Source organism: Sylvia atricapilla, chromosome 25, assembly GCF_009819655.1.
Source record: "Sylvia atricapilla isolate bSylAtr1 chromosome 25, bSylAtr1.pri, whole genome shotgun sequence".
Taxonomy (NCBI): domain Eukaryota; kingdom Metazoa; phylum Chordata; class Aves; order Passeriformes; family Sylviidae; genus Sylvia; species Sylvia atricapilla.
The window spans coordinates 3811739-3830716 of record NC_089164.1 but is presented as its reverse complement, the minus strand read 5'-3'; the positions used below and the strand labels follow the sequence as shown (position 1 = coordinate 3830716).

At 43.6% G+C, this 18978-nt stretch overlaps 1 protein-coding gene across 1 annotated transcript; it reads left to right on the top strand.

The window, feature by feature from the left end:
* Window positions 1-109: 109 nt before the first annotated feature.
* On the top strand, window positions 110-18938 carry RSBN1 (round spermatid basic protein 1). The gene is made up of 7 exons (XM_066335790.1): window positions 110-479; window positions 4025-4695; window positions 10683-10820; window positions 11220-11362; window positions 12245-12412; window positions 13480-13588; window positions 14156-18938. Exons 1-7 carry the CDS (start codon window positions 119-121, stop codon window positions 14615-14617), a joined length of 2052 nt encoding a protein of 683 aa, XP_066191887.1. The 5' UTR covers window positions 110-118; the 3' UTR covers window positions 14618-18938.
* Window positions 18939-18978: the final 40 nt, after the last annotated feature.

The following is an 18978-nucleotide window of genomic DNA, read 5'->3' as shown; positions in this document are numbered from 1 at the left end:
ACCCGCGCGCACGCGCCGCGCGCCCCCGAACTACATGTCCCATGGTGCCCCGCGGCGGCGCGTGCGCGGCGGCGCCCGGCGCTCGGGCCATTTAAATGTGTGTGAGGGAGCCCCTGAAATGGCCGCGCAGGTCGCCGCGGTGCCGCGGGCCCCGGAGGAGCCGCCGCCGCCCTCAGCGGATCGGCCCGCCCGGCCCCGCGGGCCTCGCCGCCGGCGGGCTGCACCCGGCGAACCGCCGGCCGCCAAGCGAGCCCGGCCGAGCCAACCGCTGCTGCCGGGGCCCGGCCCGGCGGAGCCGCTGCCCCCGCCCGCCCTCCCCGCCGCCGCCGCCGCCGCGGGGTTGTTCACGTTCTCCCCGCTCAGCCTCCCGCCGCCCGGGGAGCGCCGACACCACCACCGGCACCACGCCGAGCCCGCCGGGCACAAGGCGAGGCGAGGCAGCCCCGCGGACGGCGCGGCGGGGCGGCCCAGCCAGCGAGGTGAGCGCGGGGGTCGGGGGCCGGAGGGCTCGGCCGGGCGGGCGGCAGCGCCGCGCTCCCAGCCCCGGGCGCACCTGTGGAGGGAGCGGCGGCCGCAGCGCGGCGGTGCTGGCCCCGCTCCGGCCGTGTCGTAGCGGGCGCGGCGAGTCCGGCCCGCGGACGGAGCGCGGGGTGGCCGCTGCCGCTGTCAGAGCCGCCCTCATCGCGGCTTCAGCGTGCCACTGCTGTGCCACTGCTGTGCGAGTGATGTTTCTGCTCTCTGTGCTTGCGTGAATGTGTGAGGAGCTGCTGGTGTTTTTTTAATTTATTTTTTTTTGGGGGGGGTTTAATTGTTGGTTTTAATAAGTGGCCGGGCAAAGGATCTCGTGATTCAGTACAAATATTTCCGAGGAGGGTGTCAGAGGATGGTGCCAGATTCTATTCAGGGGTGCCCAGCAACGGGACAAGGGGGAATAGCCATAAACTAAAACACAAAAAGTTCCTCCTCGACGTGAGGAAGAAATTCTTTCAATGGAGGGTGGCAGAGCACTGAAACAGGTGCCCAGGGACGTCCTGGGATTTCCCTTTCTGTGGGTATTCCAAACCTGTGTCACCTGCTCCAGGTGACTCTGCCTTGGCAGAGGAGGGATTCACTGGATGATCAGGAGGGATTCACTGGATGATCTCCAGCGGTCCGTTCCAACCCGAATTATTCTGTGTTTTGTTTCATTAAAAGGCCGAAAAATCTCTATCTTTTGGTTTGTGCTCTGTGTGGGTTTATTTTTTTTCAACAGCACGGAGTGATTGTTTTGGTTCTGCTCAGAGATTTGTTATAGTAAAAAGCTTCTTGGAGAAAGCAACATAGATAAAAAATAACTGCAAAAGCTGCTGTAATTAAAAATATAGTGTGGTGAATTGTGTTTGAGGAGTGTATGGGCGGGTTTTATGCCAAAGATGCACTTGCTTACAGAAGTCAAGTGTCTGTAGAGTAAACTCTAGATAGGATTGTCTTAAGAACAGACAAAACTATTACTAGGAGAGGTTTTTCTCCTCTGGTTAATGCTTCCACACCACTGTGCTTGAATAACGACTATAAAAGCTTCTGGCTGTAAACCTCTGCAGTTTTATCAGTGTTTATCAAGCAAAAGCTTAGAGCAGTGTAACTTTGTAGACTGAAGTGTCACTGAGTCAGTTCTAACTCAGAATTAAATTAGGCCTCTTAATGAAGGTTTAAACAGCGTGAAAATGAGCATCAAAATTCCAGATTTGCAAAGGAAAGCTGTTTGCTCATCTGAAGCTCTTCACTGCCTGTCCTCGGCTGTCGGGGTAGTGCCTTTTGGGATGGGGCTCTATTTCTTTTCCTGACTAGTTTTTATTTTGATAAATAATCTCATAAAACTACCGATTACATTGACTATACCGTGCTTATCTGTGGCCCAAGGTGACAGTGAACACTCCCACTGTTTCTGCTGTTTAATAATGGTTCTGGTTCTGTTGTGGGTTATTGGATCATTTTAGAGTAGCAGAGTTATTGGCACTGCTGTCACTCTGCCTCTCTGCTGAGCCCATAGTTTAGTGACCTGTCCACAGCTTTTTGTGTGTGTGTGTTTTTGTGCTGTAGGCTTTCTGTTTATTTAAAGTATTTTGAATAATCAAAACTATATTTCATTCAAGATTGCCAGGCATTATTCTAATATCAGTGTAGCTTCACTGAATACAGCAGTTACTCGCTGTAGTAGTGGGACTCTGCTGTGTTCAGTGAATCCAGAGCAGCTTTTATCCTGAAAACAGACAAGTGTTCACTGGAAGCTCCCAAATGCAATAATTCCTCTGTCTGTTATTAGGATATGGTTTCAAACAGGAAGATACTCTGAATTAAAATCTGTGAGGTTTTAAAAAATCTACCTAAAATCAGAAATGCTTAAAGTAAAGAGACCTGTAACAACCAAATGTTCTTAGAAACGTGCATGGGGAAGTATTCCCGACAGCTCAGTGGTGGCGTGAAATTCTCGTTTAGGACAAATACTTGGTGTGTGAATTGCACGTTCACCCAGTGAGTGAAGCAGTGTCAGTGTCTGAGAGCCCAGTGACCGAGCAAACCGTGCACTCCTCACGGCTGAGTCTTGCAGCAAACCCCGTTCCAAGAGCCGTTTCAGTTGTGTTCCCAGAACCAGTGATACTGCCCTGCTTTTCCTGGTTTCTCTGAAATAGAAAGATCAGGGCCTTTGCTGTTTGCAAGGGCTGCAGCAGCACGGTGAAAACTTGTATTTCAGGTCCTAACGCTGTTGTATGAAGTGAGGATTAAGCAATCAGCTCTTTCTTTGCTCCGTGAGTAACTCTGTTCCTTACTCCAGGCTGTTGTGAAGGTCAACCCTCTCCAGTAACGAGCTCTGAGACAAACCAGTAATGATCCAGTTAAACACTGGTTACACTGAAGAACCTGGAGCTGCCTGTGTTTATCACTACGCCCTTTCCCATAAAACAGTGTAACGTGGAGTTTTTTTCTTTAACTTAAGTGCTCTAAGAGAATGAAGAGGGAATTCCCATGTGCAGCAAAAGAAAGGAAATTTTATTAGGACAAAGGCCTGTGCTGAGGGGAAACGGTAAAACTTTAGTTACTGTCTCTTTGGTCAGGTGTTGCCTTCAGCAGCAGGTTGTTCTCATCCCCACGGCTATCCTGCTAACACAGCTCCTGGAGATTTATGGGCATTGTTGGATGAAATGGTTCTTTTGATTCAGGCACATTAAAATCTTGTCGTGGCAATTGAGTTTTTTACAGCTGGAGCATCAAGTTTTCTAATTACCTTTGTCCTGTGCTAAATGTTATTTGAATTAGTTTTTATTCTTGAAAGAAGAACAACTTAAACTGTTCCATTTTCCCTGACAGAACTACTTCTTTACATTTTATCTCACAGTCTTTAAGAGGTTGATTAAACTCTAAAAAAACCTCAAACAACTGCAACAGGCTCTTAATTTCTTCCTTGCCATTAACTGAATCGTTAACTATAAGACTGAATCTGTTGATGTGATGATTTGGGTCCTTTAATTTTAAAAGATCAGCAGTCTAAGATTTACTTAAGTGTTTTTACCTCTAAATGTAAGTAAAGCTTGTAGCTCTTCAGTGCTACTCTGTTTGCTTCTGTATCATGTGTCCAAAAGCAGGGAAGTGTTCTGTAATGAAAGTCTGAATGTTTAAATGTTACACATACTTGTTTATCCTCTTCCCGTGTGTGGCACTGCCTTAAATGTCAGAAGTTATTAATGTACTTAATTATAGATGCTCTGAAATACAGACTTCTTTTAAAGGTCCTCTAATAAATCTGTTAAAAATGGAAGTATTTCTAAACTATTAAGCTAGAATTTTGGAAGTTTTCCTTAATTCAAGGCTTTATTTGTATAATTATAGATACCCTGACTTTTGACTTAATTATACAACCCAAAATGCAACGTTTTACAATTGGTCAGTCTCCCTGGGAATAGATCCCTTCAGCGAGAGGCCTGAATTCTTTTGGGGTGAATATGCTGCAACTGCAGAACTCTAATCTTCTCTTTATTGTTACTGCCAGAAACTCCAGATGAAAATGGCAAAACCCAGCGAGCTGACAGTCTTATAATGAAGAAGATAAAGAAAAAAAAGAAAAAGAAACACCGGGAAGATGTGAGGGGAAAACGCCTGAAGATGTACAACAAGGAGGTGCAGACGGTGTGCGCTGGGCTCACTCGCATTGACAAGGAGGCTCTGTCTCAAGGCCAGTGTGACAACCTGGAAATGAACAAGGAATCCTTCAGGTACCTGAAGGATGAGCAGCTGTGCAGACTGAACTTGGGCATGCAGGAGTACCGGATACCCCAGGGAGTGCAGACCCCTTTTGTGACACACCAGGAGCACTCTGTGCGCAGCAGCTTCCTCAAGACTGGCACTAAATTCAGTAACTTCATTCACGAGGAGCACCAGTCCAATGGAGGTGCCCTGGTCCTGCATGCTTACATGGATGAACTCTCATTTTTGTCTCCAGTGGAGATGGAGAGATTTGCAGAAGAGTTTCTTGCGTTGTCGTTCAGTGAAAATGATAAAAATGCAGCTTACTATGCTTTAGCCATAGTGCACGGAGCTGCTGCCTATTTACCAGACTTCCTGGATTACTTTGCTTTTAACTTTCCAAACACTCCAGTGAAAATGGAAATTTTGGGCAAGAAGGACATTGAAACAACAACAATTTCAAATTTTCACTCTCAGGTAAGAATTATTCAAAAGCATAAATGTTGCACAATGCCTAGATTTGATTAATCTTAGTAACCCACAGCAGACATGACTTAAAATAGGCAAGTCACAAATTGATTTTCTAAGGAAGGTGATGTTAGGACTACACTACTGTGCTGTTTATTCCTGCTTCTGCTTAAAGCTTTTCTCTCCTCCCTGGTAGTTGGTGAATCACACCTCAGACCTGTGACCTGAGGAAAGGTCTGCACTGAGCATCTTTTTCTTCTGAACTTGGGAAAACTCTGAGATTGTTCAAAACAGCAGCCAAGTCTGTCTCAAGGGTTGCATAGACTGCAAATGCTAGCACTGCTTTTCTAGTCAGTAGAGCTGGGGTTTGTTTCTGGGGTCTTGGGGTTGTTGTTTTTAGCAATGACATCACTTTTCATGTTGCAGTATATCTGATTCACAAAGTTTTGAACATCTTAGTTCCCTCAGCCCCTTATGCTGTTTAAACTTTGTAACTTGAAGGTGGTTAGAGGATCTTTTTTATTGCCTTGGAAAAGAAATTTCATTTTATTTACTCCCTTGGTTTCCATGGTAGGCTTAAGCTAGTTTAAATTCTGAAACTGCATCTCCGTGTAACTTAAATGAATGCAACAGTAAAAACTGAGCTAATTTTAAGATTCCCTATGAAAATCTCTTCGATTTTAGCCTTGTTATCAAACTCAGAAGTATCTATGAGTATACCACAAGATAACAGTTTAGATAAATTTTCTTTTTGATGGAATAAAGCTTCTTTCTGTTTAGTCTGAGAATGGATCCAAACTGCTGATTACCCTTTAAGGTCTTTGCTCGAGATGTTTACTACGTTTACTAATTCACCTGTTGGGAGGATAAACCTGAAACTCTGCAGTGGAGTTCAGTTCAGCACCATAGGAACACACCTTTAACAACAGATTTTGGTGTGTTAGTGCCTGTGGATGGGCTCTTTGGATCTCTGCAAGGTTTACCAAATGCTCATAAGCAAGCATTGGAAAAACAATTACTGCTTTACAGAAAGTTACTGCATGGTCTCTGTCAAGTCTTTGAATAGCATTAAGTGTATAATTGTGACACTTGGCTTTTTGTTTGACTGTGATTTGCTGCTGCAGCAGCACTTATTTTAACCAGCTTCTGTTCCTTGGCTGAAGTAATTCTTTGTGCTGACAGAGCTGTGTCTGGGTGCAGAGTAGCCCAAAACAGGCTCCGAGCATATGAACCACTGCTGTGGGCACATGAACCACACCTGTGTGCTGCAGATGGGAAATGTGTCCACAGGTCAGGCTTTACAGTCTTCTGTATTAATGATTTATCTGTGTGCCTTGGTGTCCTGGTTGCATTCTGGCTTCAGTGCATGTGATGACCCCTGGAATGGCTAAACAGAGCCTCTGGAATGTTTAACAATTGCATTTTTTCTCGCTGAATGTCCTATGAACACGAATACTGGCGCTCTAAATACACATGAGGAATGTATGGTAATAAATAAGAGGCTTTGCTGGGTTATAGTCTGTTGGTACTTCAATTAATTCTATTTTAAGTACTGTCTAAACTTGATTAAGATTGAGTCATGACATAAGGTTCAGTTGGTGTAAACCACTTCTCTAAACCCAGCTCCAGCATGACCTGGTTAATCCTCTCTGGCTGAAGTGTGTTAGTGCAGCTCTCCCTGAGCAAACAGAGCAGAGGAGCTGTCACAGGCAGCTCTTCAGAGAACACAGGTGATGGAAAAGCTGAAGGAAACCTTGAAATTGCTGGTGGTTCCCCCAGGTTTTGCAGGCTTGTCTTGGGGAGGAGGAGGCTGCTGAGGGCCTGGGCTGATGAACCTGCCTGCTGTGCTGCTGTTCCTTGGCAGCTCTGGTGAGGATGAACAGATTTGCCAAGCTTCACTTTTCACCCTTCTGTAAGAGAGTTGTACAGCCCAGAAGAACTTCCTAGTTGTGCTTTTGCAGATTAAACGTGTTGCACTATTGTATGCTGTGACACTGATGATTTGTAATTAAGTTGCTCCCATTCTGGGTTCCTTCTCTGTGCACGAGTTTGTTTTCTGCACTGACCTGTGCCGAGGGGATTTGGAGCATTAGGGAGTCTTCACTCCTGAAGATTCAGTGTCAAGAAATCAAAATTTGTTCTGTAAACTGCAACTTAATATGGCCTTTGCACAACCTTCAGCTGTTTTGTGTTTTTAGAAAAACTGAATTGTAGTATTCAAAACAAGGACTTTAATCTGAAGGACTTGGTAAATCTAGTGATAATTAACTGCCTTGCAAGGTGAATTTCTTTGTTCTCAGGGCAATGAGTTTATAGCAAAGCACTCCAACGTGTATTTGTTACATAAATGTTTGTTTTCAGCATCTTAAAATAATTAAGCTCTAGTGTCCTCTGGATTTTTTGCTTGCATTGGCTCTCATTGCTTCTAATGCTCCAGTGCAGGAGCTCAGCTTTACTGTGGAGCTGTTCACTTGGGCTGAGAGCTTTCAAGACTCCAATCACTGAGCAGTAATTTGTGAGCTTTCCTCACATAAGGGCACGCTTTAATTTGGAAGCTCTTTGCAGTGCAGCTAGAATGAACTCTTATTTTCCTTATCACTTGTTTCAGTACAACTGCTTCCACTCGGTGAATGGGAATATATTTAGAGTTAAAAAAACCCACTTCTGGTTTTTTTTTTTTGTGGTTTTTTTTTTTTTTTCCCGACTGATCAACTGCCTGATGAATTCTCTCTGTGATCCAAAGAACAGTTAGGCTGTCACAGAGGGTGTGTGGGGGTTCTGGGAAGAGGCCAGGAAAGAGAATTGGGGAAGTAGGTTTTGCATAAGCTGTTGTTCCTTCTGGGAAGAAGGTGGCAGAAGCAGCCAACAGGTGATAACTGGGTACATTTTCTTACTCCTGCTGTTCAGAACAGGTTACTCTGTCCCTGACAGCTTTGGTTCACGAACCACATCACAATTTGGTTGTCTGCCCCGTGTGAACTTCCGTGATTCTGGAAGGGTAATTTCTTTTTTTAGCAGTAGCTACCAAAGTATGAAATGGAGAAATTGTGCATCTGTACTGCAGACTTCATTTGGTTTGTCACGAAAGCCATATAAACAATGCCCAGTGGTCCTGGACTGTGTCAGATTTTAGTCAGACATGTCACCCTTGCTGTGCTGGCGTGTCACTGCCTTGTCCTTCAGCAGGAACCAGCCCTGTGCTCTTGCTTTCTTCCTTGTAGCCAAGTGTTTGTGTGGTTGGTTTTATAGCTGACTTGGCACGCTGAAATATTGTTGCTGTCAACTGATTCATGCTTTTCTTGCAACTGGAGAGAAACTTCTGAGACTTAACCTCATTTGTCTCCAGCTGATGTCTCATCTGTGTGTCCTCTTCTCACCCTGTGCTGCTCACTTAACCCGTGCAGAGGCTGGGGTGGCTCAGGAACATGCAAATAAACAGCAGCTCTGGGCCTCTGGCAGGAAACGCTGCCTCTGTCTGTTCTGTTCTCACCCAGGTGTGGGAGCACTGAGAGGCACATGGTGCAGCTGAGAGAAAATGTCTCGGTGAGCACTCGGGCTAATTTTAAACGTGCCCATTCCTCAGTGTCAGTGTGGGGTGTGTGGAGTAGGGAGTATGCACAGCGCTGATGGCTGGGTGCATTTGAAAGGGCACAGTGGTCTTACTGGCCCCATTGTCCTTTTTGCAGCAGTAAAAACAGCGGCAGTGACTGCTCGTGATCCACTGCTGCTTTCAAAGCAGCACAGGGAACGAATTAGAGCAAGGGAGGTGCTGTGTAAATAAGTTACCGACTTCTGGCAGCCATATGAACTGGAGTGACCCCGGCTAAATTCCTAAACAGGACTTACAACTTTAAACAAAAATAAAAACCACTTCGAGAGATCTTAATGGATATAACCAAGTGACTTCAGCTGTTTCATCGTCTCAGCTTTCTTCTTGCACTGAGGGCAGCACACAGGTGGCTGTGGAGTGAATGGAGCCAGGAGGGAATCTTGCAGCACCTGGTGAATGAAAGGCCAAAGCAGTTTGCAGTGCAGCAGGCAGGGTGCTTACTCATGGGACACTAAACCACCCCACTGGAAAGTGAGAGCAGGATGCCTGTTCTTTTGGGAATTCATTACATCATGTTCTTGAGGCCACTGGCCTAACCAGGGGTGTTGGTGTTTGCTGCTCAGAAGGATTTAAGAATGAAAGAGAAGCTGTTTAAGAAGTTTTTTATGGCATATTAAAATAGTAGACTGCATCCCTTGTGATTGAGGTGTTTCAGATGAGTAGTACAGCCTGCTGTGAGTTTGTGCATGTTTTCAGTGTAAACATGTCCTGAGTTTAATTCTCAAATCTGTTATATTCCTTTAATTTCTATTAAAAATTAGCAAAGCCTTGAAATCCAATGCTTCCCTAAAGTATTTCTACTGTTTCCTTTAAAACTCCTAAGTTCTTGTATATTTTTTCATTGTTCCCAGTGCATTAAAGAAAAAACAAAGTTAAAGCTGCTCATTTTTCATTTCCTTTGAAAGCATTACAAGGAAAAACTGCATATGGAATTATAATTTATTTTAACTCATGACAAACACCTGTAAAATACTAGTGACTCTCACCAGGTGGTTTCAGTAGCACAGAACTCATGTGGAAGGAGTCTGTCTCCACTTAAATAAACAGTGCCAGGCAGTTAAACTTCACAGGATAAGGACCAGGACACTTCAGTCCTTAGTTTTTTCTGTAGGTGCACAGAACTGAAATATTGTTTGGTGTTCCAGTGCTCCTGCTCTGAGCTGCATTCAGCAAATAGGAGTTTAGCTCACTCTAAAATTTTATCTATAGTTGCTGCTGGAGGATAAAATTGCAGCAGTAACTCTATTCTTCCTTTATTAGTCTCTCTTAAATTATCTTTAGCAACTGAATGGAGTAGTTTAATGACATCTGGTTTGCTGGCTGAACATGCAAAACTGAAACTAAACTTAAAGCTAAGCTGCTGCATCCGTGTATCTGTAAGTGGAGTTATAAAATGCATCACACAGTGTGAACATGATTGTTAAACTGCAGATTTACCAGTAATTGTGTGTACTGTCCCAGCACTGAGCCATGGAGAACAGCTGGAGTTTTTCACCCCTAGAACACTGAAGGGTGGTGGAAGGCTGGGCTCAGACACAGCAAAACAGACTTGTGCTCTGTAGAACTTGTGCTCTCTAACATCCATTAGCTGTGGTCTGAACACAGAACCTCCTCTGTGGCCATGTGGCACATTCCAGCTGCACTCCATAGGAGGAGGCTGCAGAACTCTGGAGTCTTGCCATTGGCTCTCCTCTGGGAACAGGAAATTGGCAAGGAAGGTTTCCAGATGACCTGGGGACTGGGACAGTGTGTGTTCTAGGGGATGTCCACAAGCTGTGAGATTAAGGTGTTTCTGGCCCCAGCACTGACAGCAGGTTCTGCTGCAAATGGTTATCCTGAAATTCTTCTCCATGAGCACTGACACCTCTCATTTCCTCTGGTTTTTGTGCAGTTTTCTGTGTATACTATAACAGGATCACCAGAACCACTGCCTGAAGGACACTGAGGCTTTTCACTGCAGTCCCAGGGGAAGGACCTCAGGGCCAGGGCTGAAATGAGGAATGTGCATGTCCCAGGAGCATCCGGTTTGAAATGTAGAAGTACAAACTAGTGGGGAGTTGAAGCTTGCTGGTGAAAGACCGAGTCACAATGAAACCTTGTGTGGTTGTTTTCTCAAGTCAGCCTGGAAGTGTTGAATTGTTCCTGAATTAGTCAAACATTCACTTGCTGTTATTCAAACTTCAGAAGGATTTCCTGTCAGTACAGGCAGGAGTCCTTTCTTTCTCTTCTGTTCTAAACAGTCTCTGTGTGTGTTCCTAAAGGCACATCTGCTGGAACAGATGTGGATGAGTCCAAGATTCATCCCAGCTCTGTTAGATGAGTTCGTTTTCATCTCCTGTGAGAGAACTAAAGCTGTGGTGGTGTTGTGTCTGTGTCTGGCCCCCAGGTCACTCGGACGTACTGCTGTGGCACCTACAGAGCAGGACCCATGCGCCAGATCAGCCTGGTGGGAGCCGTGGATGAAGAAGTGGGGGACTACTTCCCAGAATTCCTAGATATGTTGGAAGAATCTCCATTTCTTAGAGTAAGCAGTAACTTGTGGTGTGTTCAGAGCGCTGTAGATCTTTAAGCAATTATTAGGTTTCCAAGTAATTAGAAGCTGTAAGGTCTTTTCTTTAATGATGTGCTTATTTGAGCTACTGAGGTTCATTCATTCTTGTGTCGATTGAAAGGTATGGAATGAGGTGGCTAATTAAAAAAAAATCAAGTTTATTATATGTGCATGCACTTCTACTTCCCTAAAAACAATGCTTGATAAAATTAGCTTGGAATACCTTTTCCCTCTCAAACTTAGTTTCTGTGCAATTCTTTCGACAGCAGATTTGAACCAGTTTTACCAAAGGCATCATTTAATTTTTCTATCTCACCCAGTGTTTTGTGTTATGTGTGTTTTGTGGGTTGTTTTGTTCCTATTTTCTTTTAGATGACTTTGCCCTGGGGGACTCTCTCCAGTCTCAGACTGCAGTGCAGGTCCCAGAGTGACGATGGGCCCATCATGTGGGTGAGGCCGGGAGAGCAGATGATCCCCACAGCTGATATGCCAAAATCACCCTTCAAACGGCGCCGGTAAGGTTTGGGTTTCCTTTTGTACTCGAGGCAAAACGTTGCAGTTATGTCTGTGTCAGATTTGAGAACAAAAGCAAAGTACTTGATGTGTAACTGGCTCTTCAGAGGACTAATTCAGATTTAAGTTTCACTTTCACTTTGTTTCAAATTGGCTCAGCTGATAAAGCAAATGTTACCTGTGGGGGTTATTTTATTTCACTACTTCTGACAGTATCTTTCAGTGTTTCTCGCATATCCTAGATCAGTGCTTTAAGATTAAAACCTCTTTTTATTATCCTTTAGGAGACTTAATTCATCTTGTTTCTGTGGCAAAAATCAGTTTGGTGGTAAGGGCAGGTGGAATGTTGTAAAACAGCAGAGATCCTTCTACTGCTCATGCTGCATTCTGATGTCAGTGCTAAAGCACTTGTAACTCTGCCCGGACAGGAATTATTGTGTAGTCTTGCTTTCTGTCTCTGAAAGTGTTCTGAAACAAATTCCAGGAGATTTGGAAGCAAGGTTTAGAATTTCCAAGCAATATTCTAATCATTGTATTAAGAAGAATTTCCGGATGTACTCCCAAATAAGTCTGTAAGAGAGCCCTATTTTACATAAATACAGTGTATTCATACAATACATTCTTGGAGAAAGTATTTCAACACAAGTGAACAAAAAAACTATGCGATTTCATTTGTTTTGTAAAGTTTGATCTCATAACCTGAATTGTACTTTGCTGGTTTCGTTTCAGTTTTTCACCAAATAAACACCTAGAAAAAAAAATCAGAAGGAAGTTCTTTGTTCCCTTGAAGCCTGCAGCACGCAGAATTTTAAGATTGTTTCAACAGAAATGTGAATTTTTGAGCAGCAGGGACATTTTTAGTGTGTGTTTTTATCCCGTTGCAGGTCCATGAACGAGATCAAGAACCTGCAGTACCTACCTCGGACCAGCGAGCCCCGCGAGGTGCTGTTTGAGGACAGGACCAGAGCTCACGCCGACCACGTGGGGCAGGGCTTTGACTGGCAGAGCACAGCTGCTGTCGGGGTGCTCAAGGCTGTGCAGTTTGGGGAATGGTAAGGGCTGCTGGAATGCACCTATTCTTTTTTTTTTTAATAATTCCTTGAAAAACAAACCTAATCAGAAATGGTTTAAACCCCGTAGTGAGACAATCGCTGGAATCGTCTGCCCAGGGAGGTGGTGGAGTCACTGGTTTAAAAAAATCAAGCCTGGACATGGCACTCAGTGCCATGGTTTAGTTGATGAGGAGGTGTTAGGTCATAGCTTGGACTAGGTGATCTTAAAGGTGTTTTCCAACCTAGTTCATTCTGTGATTCAAAAGCTGCACAGAGCTGAAAACCTCAAGCTGTGTACCTCCTGTTTTTTCATCTTGATTAAAAAAAAAAATTGTAACAGCAGCTTGCAGAGTATTTTAGTGATATACAAAAGCCTTAAACTTGGGCCATCATCCTTGATTATTCTTTTCTTGAGCAGGTATATTAATTCTAGCTTTTGTGTCTGTAGTCACAGAGCTCAGTGTAATTAATTTCACAGCTGCAGTGCTTTCTCAGGTCATGTACCCAGGATATTGCTGTTGACCTTGCAGGGAAACTGGACTTACATCATTGTAATAGCTCAAAATTACAGTAGAAATTGGCTAGCATGATTAGCAATATCATTAGAATAAAAGATGCCTGTATTTCCTCCACTCTGGTTTACAGCTGTTGAATAAAGCTCCTCACTGCTTCAACTTCAGCGTTACTTTGTAATTTTTCATTTTTCCCTTGATGCAGAATTGTTCTGTCCAATTACAAAATGGAAGAATTGAGGCAAATTGTGGTTTCTAGAACACAGAGAACTTTGATAGGGGCAGTTTGAACCTGGTTCTCAGGCTTTTCAGTATATTGTCCGTGCAAACATTACTTCTGTTGTGAATGCAGCAAAAATGGAGAAAGAAAAAAGGGAAATCTATGAATTATCCCTCTTTTTCAAAATAATACACTATTGAGAAGTGTTGAGACTTTGTGCACAGTGTAACACTGGAGCAGGTCACTGGTTCAATGAAGCTTTCTGCTGGGGAGAGCTGTAATTCTCTGTGACTCAAATACTTGCAAAATTCTTGGATTTCTCTTTTTTCCCCTAGGAGTGACCAGCCTCGTATAACCAAAGATGTGGTTTGTTTTCATGCTGAAGACTTCACTGATGTTGTGCAGAGACTTCAGCTGGACCTGCATGAACCTCCAGTGTCACAGGTATCAAATCTGCCCTCGTGACAGCTCATTCCTGGTGTTCTGGGAGGAGTTTCTGACAGATCCCAGCTTCTCCCTAAAGTCAGCCCTTTTGTATCCCCTCAGTTCTCAGCTCTCTTGGGTAGATTTCCTTGTGTTTCAGGATAAAATAGTTCAGCTGGAAAGGGACCTTTTTCTTTTCCTTTCTGCTAAGCTGGGTTCATGCTGTGAGTCTCAGGGTGTGCTATAGAAACAATCTATTGATTAAGCTATGTGTGCCTGTTCCTGCTTTTTTTTTCTTTTTTAATGTCTGATGTGGTCTTAGGCTATGGAAGCATCTAAACTCAGTCCTGCCAGCCCAAACAATGCAGCCCATTGTTGTTGTTTGTAACTATAGAACCCTCTTCATTCTCCTCTCAAGATGTGCACATCAGAAACATTGTATTTTAAAAGTCCAGTTCTCATTTGAATTTGAAGTTTTACCCATGAAACGGAAACATTCTGATTTAGACATGAATGAACCTGAAAATAGGAAGATGCTGGATTGTTTGAAGAGTTTACCACTAACTTTCCCATCTCTCCTTCTCCCAGTGTGTTCAATGGGTGGATGAAGCCAAACTAAACCAAATGAGACGGGAAGGCATTCGCTATGCTAGGATTCAGTTGTGTGACAATGACATCTACTTCATCCCTAGAAATGTCATTCATCAGTTCAAAACAGTGTCAGCAGTCTGCAGCTTAGCCTGGCACATCAGACTCAAACAGTACCACCCCGTGGGGGAGACTTCTCCAAAAGCAGAAAGCAATTCAAGCCTGAACAGTGATGTTCCTGGAAACACAGAGGCAGAAGGTGAACCCCAAGGTGTGAGTGTAAAAATAGAGTCTGAAGAACCAGGTATAGAAATTCAGCTTACCCCAGGGGTGCTCTCCTCCTCTGTTTCTTCAATATCAGGACTTGTGCAACCAGATCAGGTGGCCCAGCCCCTTCCAGGTTTTAAAATAGAGTCTGATCAGCAACACAATCCACAGGATCATGCAGGCTCTTCTGTGTGATATGTATATATTCAAACATTTTTTAAACAACTTTTTAAAATTTTGATGTGAAGTTATAGTTTTATAACTGGCTTATGTTTTATTGGAGAAATCTTGCCTATAATTCTATAAAGAAAGGTGACATTCCAAAATGTCAAGCATATCTTTTTTACACAGATTATGCAAAATTCAAGTTGTATTTTAACCCCTTAGTACAACCTGTAACAGTGGTCTACCACTTCTTTCTGTTTAAAGAGATGTTGAATATCTTCTCAAAGTCAGATTGAAATTCCTCCAGGAACATGACATGATTGAACTCCATTGGTCAGTGTTATTTCCCTACTTTTACTTTATCTCTAATCTTCACCAGAAAGTGATGCTTTTGTAGAAGACTTGCAAAGTGACTTCCCCATCTCATTTTAATTGCTTAAAAAAGTTTAAAAAGAAAAAAAAGAAAAAAGAAAAAAAAAAAAGAAAAAATAGAGAAAGCACAGCACTTTTGATGATTTGTGGAATTTTTGGTATGTCTGCTCTTGACATGTTGGTTTATATACAAGCTGTAGAAATTGATGTTTCTTACAGTTCCTACAAGGGTGACGTGTAAAAAGAACTGAAGCAAGTGTCTGATTCCTGTTGAAATGCAATGACTTACTGACCTAACACTTCTCATAGCACTGCTTATGTTGTTTGGTGTGAGGGTTTTTGCTTCCAAAATACATCTTCCCTGAACGTGATAAATGCTAGTGTCAAAATTAGAGAACCTCTTGGTAGTCTTGTGGAGGAAACTGCTATCTTTGAGCACTTTAAGGCTTTAAAATACTTAACCAACTTGGCAGCTTGTTTTGATCGGGTCGTAACGTGTCCAATGGATCCACACTTTCCCTTGTACTGATGCACTTAATATAATAAGCATTGAGCTGATACCTGACTTCCTAGAATAAGGACAGCCTTACTGTGTAAGTTCTGTATTAGTATTTCACAATAAAAAGTATTTTGGACTTGGACTGCTTTTTCCACGTGTAGCTCCTGGGTGCCCAGTTACTGTGGAAAAATCAGCAGCACATGCTCAATGTGTAAAGTGTCAGCTGTCAACAGTTTTTAAACGATCTTTCAATAGTTCTGGATGTTAACGTGTAACCTGTATTTGACTTTCGCTCACCCCATTTATTACTGCCCTTTCCAGTCATCAAAAGGAAAAGTCCCTTTTCCCTCTCCCTTCCCCCTCCCCACATTTAGAGTACAAGTTGGGGTTTGGTGCAACTTAAGCTGTCTCCAGATAACTTTATTTGTTCTAATCCTCACTGGGGTAGGAAAGATTTGAAACACTATGTTAGACTAGACAAAAAGCAAAGATGCTGTGTTAGTTCTGGATGCATCTTTTTAATATCGATTATTACTCTTCTCTTTATAAGGGTCTCTAAAATATGTTACTCTATTATAAATCTTACTTTGTGCAATATTGTTTGTGTAGGCTTTTATATACATATTAGCACCTCAGTGTAGAGGTCACTATTTTAAACTGATAGAGAAATAATCCTCAGAAGATACTGCAGTGATTAGTTAGAACCTGTATTACTCCTTATGTGTATGTATGTATTGTCTTCGGTACAAAAATGAGGACTAGGAAATATTTCAATTTAAAACTAATTTACAGATTGAAGTGGTAGTGACTCGTTTAGTAATCTGTGTAAATAAGGTGTTAGAATGGAAAGCTTTTATGATGAGAAGTAATGTGATTCATGCAGGGGTGTAATTTAATCTTAGCAGAAATTCTAGATGACTCAGCGCGGCTCAGGAACGAGCCGTCAGTTCTCTGGTGGGTTTTTTCCACTTTTTATGTTGAGAGGAATTTCATAGCTTTAAGGGTTGTGCAAAGTAAAATTCCTCACAGGCAATAGTGGTTTCAGTTCATCCTTCACATTCAAAGATTCCCCAGGGGTGTTCTTTCCTTTTGACCAAGTCTGCGAGTCTTCCACGTTCCGTGCCCCTCCCGTGCTGCTCCCTGGCCCTTCCCTGGCAGCCAGCACTGATCTCTCAGGAACTGTCACACCTGCAGGGGCCAAGCAAACCTGCAGAGGCAGAATAAACAGAGTGAGAGCCCCCATGCACCAACCTGTCTGCTTATTGGGAAAATTGGAGTGGAATGAAATCCATTTGGAAGTCCTCTGTAAATTCTAATAGCAGTTTTCAAATGGATGAAGGAAGACTAGGGTGGTTTGTGCTACTTTCCAAGCTGTAGCTTTAGTGAAATCTGTCACAACAGCCTGAAAATCAGCCTACAAATACCTGGAAAATGCTCTGACTTCCTCTTGCATGGAGGGACATGACCAGTAGCATCATGCTTCTTGTGCTCTGCTCAGTTACTAACTTAAAACCTAATGTCAGATTGAAATGCACATAAATAAAGGTATCTTTGAATGACCTGAATGTTGCTGATGCTATACTATTTTGGAAGACTGAGGGAGAGAGGAACAAGCTGTTTGAGAATCTCTTAATAAATCCATGCTCAGCTTTGCTGTGCTTTAACCAAACTGGCAGACTTTCAAATTCCACCTCAACTCTGGATGTAAAGTGTGAGAGGAATTGCTTGGGAAGCTGCTCACTCTTCAGCCATTGCTTCAGTTGCCTCGAATAAAACCTTGATGGGACAAAGGCAAATGTTTTCCAGCCCAAGACCTGTAGAACACTGATTTATTTTTTAAAAAAAATGAGCTAGAGCAGTTTAGAAAGGAAGTAAGGAGTTCAAGCCACTTAGTATTGGAGCAGAACAAACCCAGTAAATATTACTGAATATCTCATGTTAAATAGTTGCTATTTGAATTTCTCCAAGATTTCATAAAACAGGCTCCTTGATGAGCTAATCAAACTTTGGCACATTTGATGGCTTATTCTAAAGTTGAGAAAGGTGGGGCTGTTCAGTGTGGACACCTCACAGCCTCTTCCAGGATCTGCAGGGGCTACAGGGAGGCTGGAGAGGGGCTGTTCATCAGGAACTGAGTGACAGGACAAGGGGCAATGGCTTCAAATCAAAAGAGGAGGAAATCAGGTTAGAGATAAGGAAGAAATTTGATGGGTGGTGAGGATCTGGTTGCCCAGGGAGGTTTGTGGATGCACCAACCCTGGAAGTTTTCAAAGCCAGGTTGAGCAGCCTGGCCCAGTGGGAGGTGTTCCTGCACATGGCAGGGAGTTGGGACTGGGTGGTTTTTAAGGTCCATTCAACATCTTAACATTTTGTTATTCTCAGTGGAAAGCAGATACAGAACAGTTTCTAAATATGAATGTGCTGGTCAGTTACTGCAAATGCTCCATGCTCCATTTATGAGGATCTGCTCTGTGATGTGTGTGTCAGGTAGAAAACACTCCAGCTTTGTGCTGGAGACAGCTGTCACTGACCGAGTGCTCTGTCTGTGAAACAGAACTGAGCCTTAGGCTCGACTTTAAATCAAGTGCTGGTGACTAAAACATCCCAGGGATAAAGGCAAGTGGCTCAGCTGTGCTAGCAATGGACTTGCAAATGCAGTGTAAAGCTGAAATAGCGGCTGGCTTTGGTTTCCTCTCTCCTCTAGACAAACTCCAGGTCGTTTTGTGCAGGTACCTGCCACCTTCTCTTCCAGGAAGAGGGGACACTATGAGCTGTTCCCAGGGGATTCATAAGGGACACTTTTCACAGGGGCTCTGCTGTGCTCTGCCAGCTTTACTGCGTGTTACAGTTCAGTTCCCCTGGACAAGGCAAATTGTCAGAGCTTTCCCCAAGTCCTTCATCGAGGGTGAGCGCCCCGCTTTGGGGCGTGAATCAGCTGAGTGCTGAACTCTGCAATTGCAGTTCCCGAGGAGTGCTGAGCCTGTGCAGCCCTGTGCTGGCTGAGGGAATGGGAGAGGAGCAGAGGGACCCTTCCCTTTCCCCCAGAGCCTGTTCTGTCCCTTCCTGTGGGCTCTGAGCAGTGGCCAGGGCACCCCGAGCATTCAAACACCCGCTTTCTCCTGATTTCTCTGTACAACATGTAAAGATACCGACTCCTGTATTGCTGTTTCGTGATTTAATTTGATTTGATTGGCAGCTACGATTATTTTTTTCTGTGGTTTTAATTTATCTAAGGTCTCTGCCTCCAGAGGACGTGTACAATTGCCTGGACGACTGTTTGCTTTGTGCGGCCTTAGTGTATTTATTGACATTCGCGCGTGTGCGGGGGCGGCCCCGCGCCCTCCCGCGCTGTCGGTAGCTGACTGTACACCAGTGTCAAACTGTTAAGCTATTTCTTTGTAAAATAGTCCTGCGGAATGCATAGAATTTTTTTCCTGTAAAGTATTTTTTTAATAAACAAAAGTCTGATTTTGTCCTTTACCCGCCTGGGCGCTGCTTTCCTTTGCGGCTGGGGAGTGGT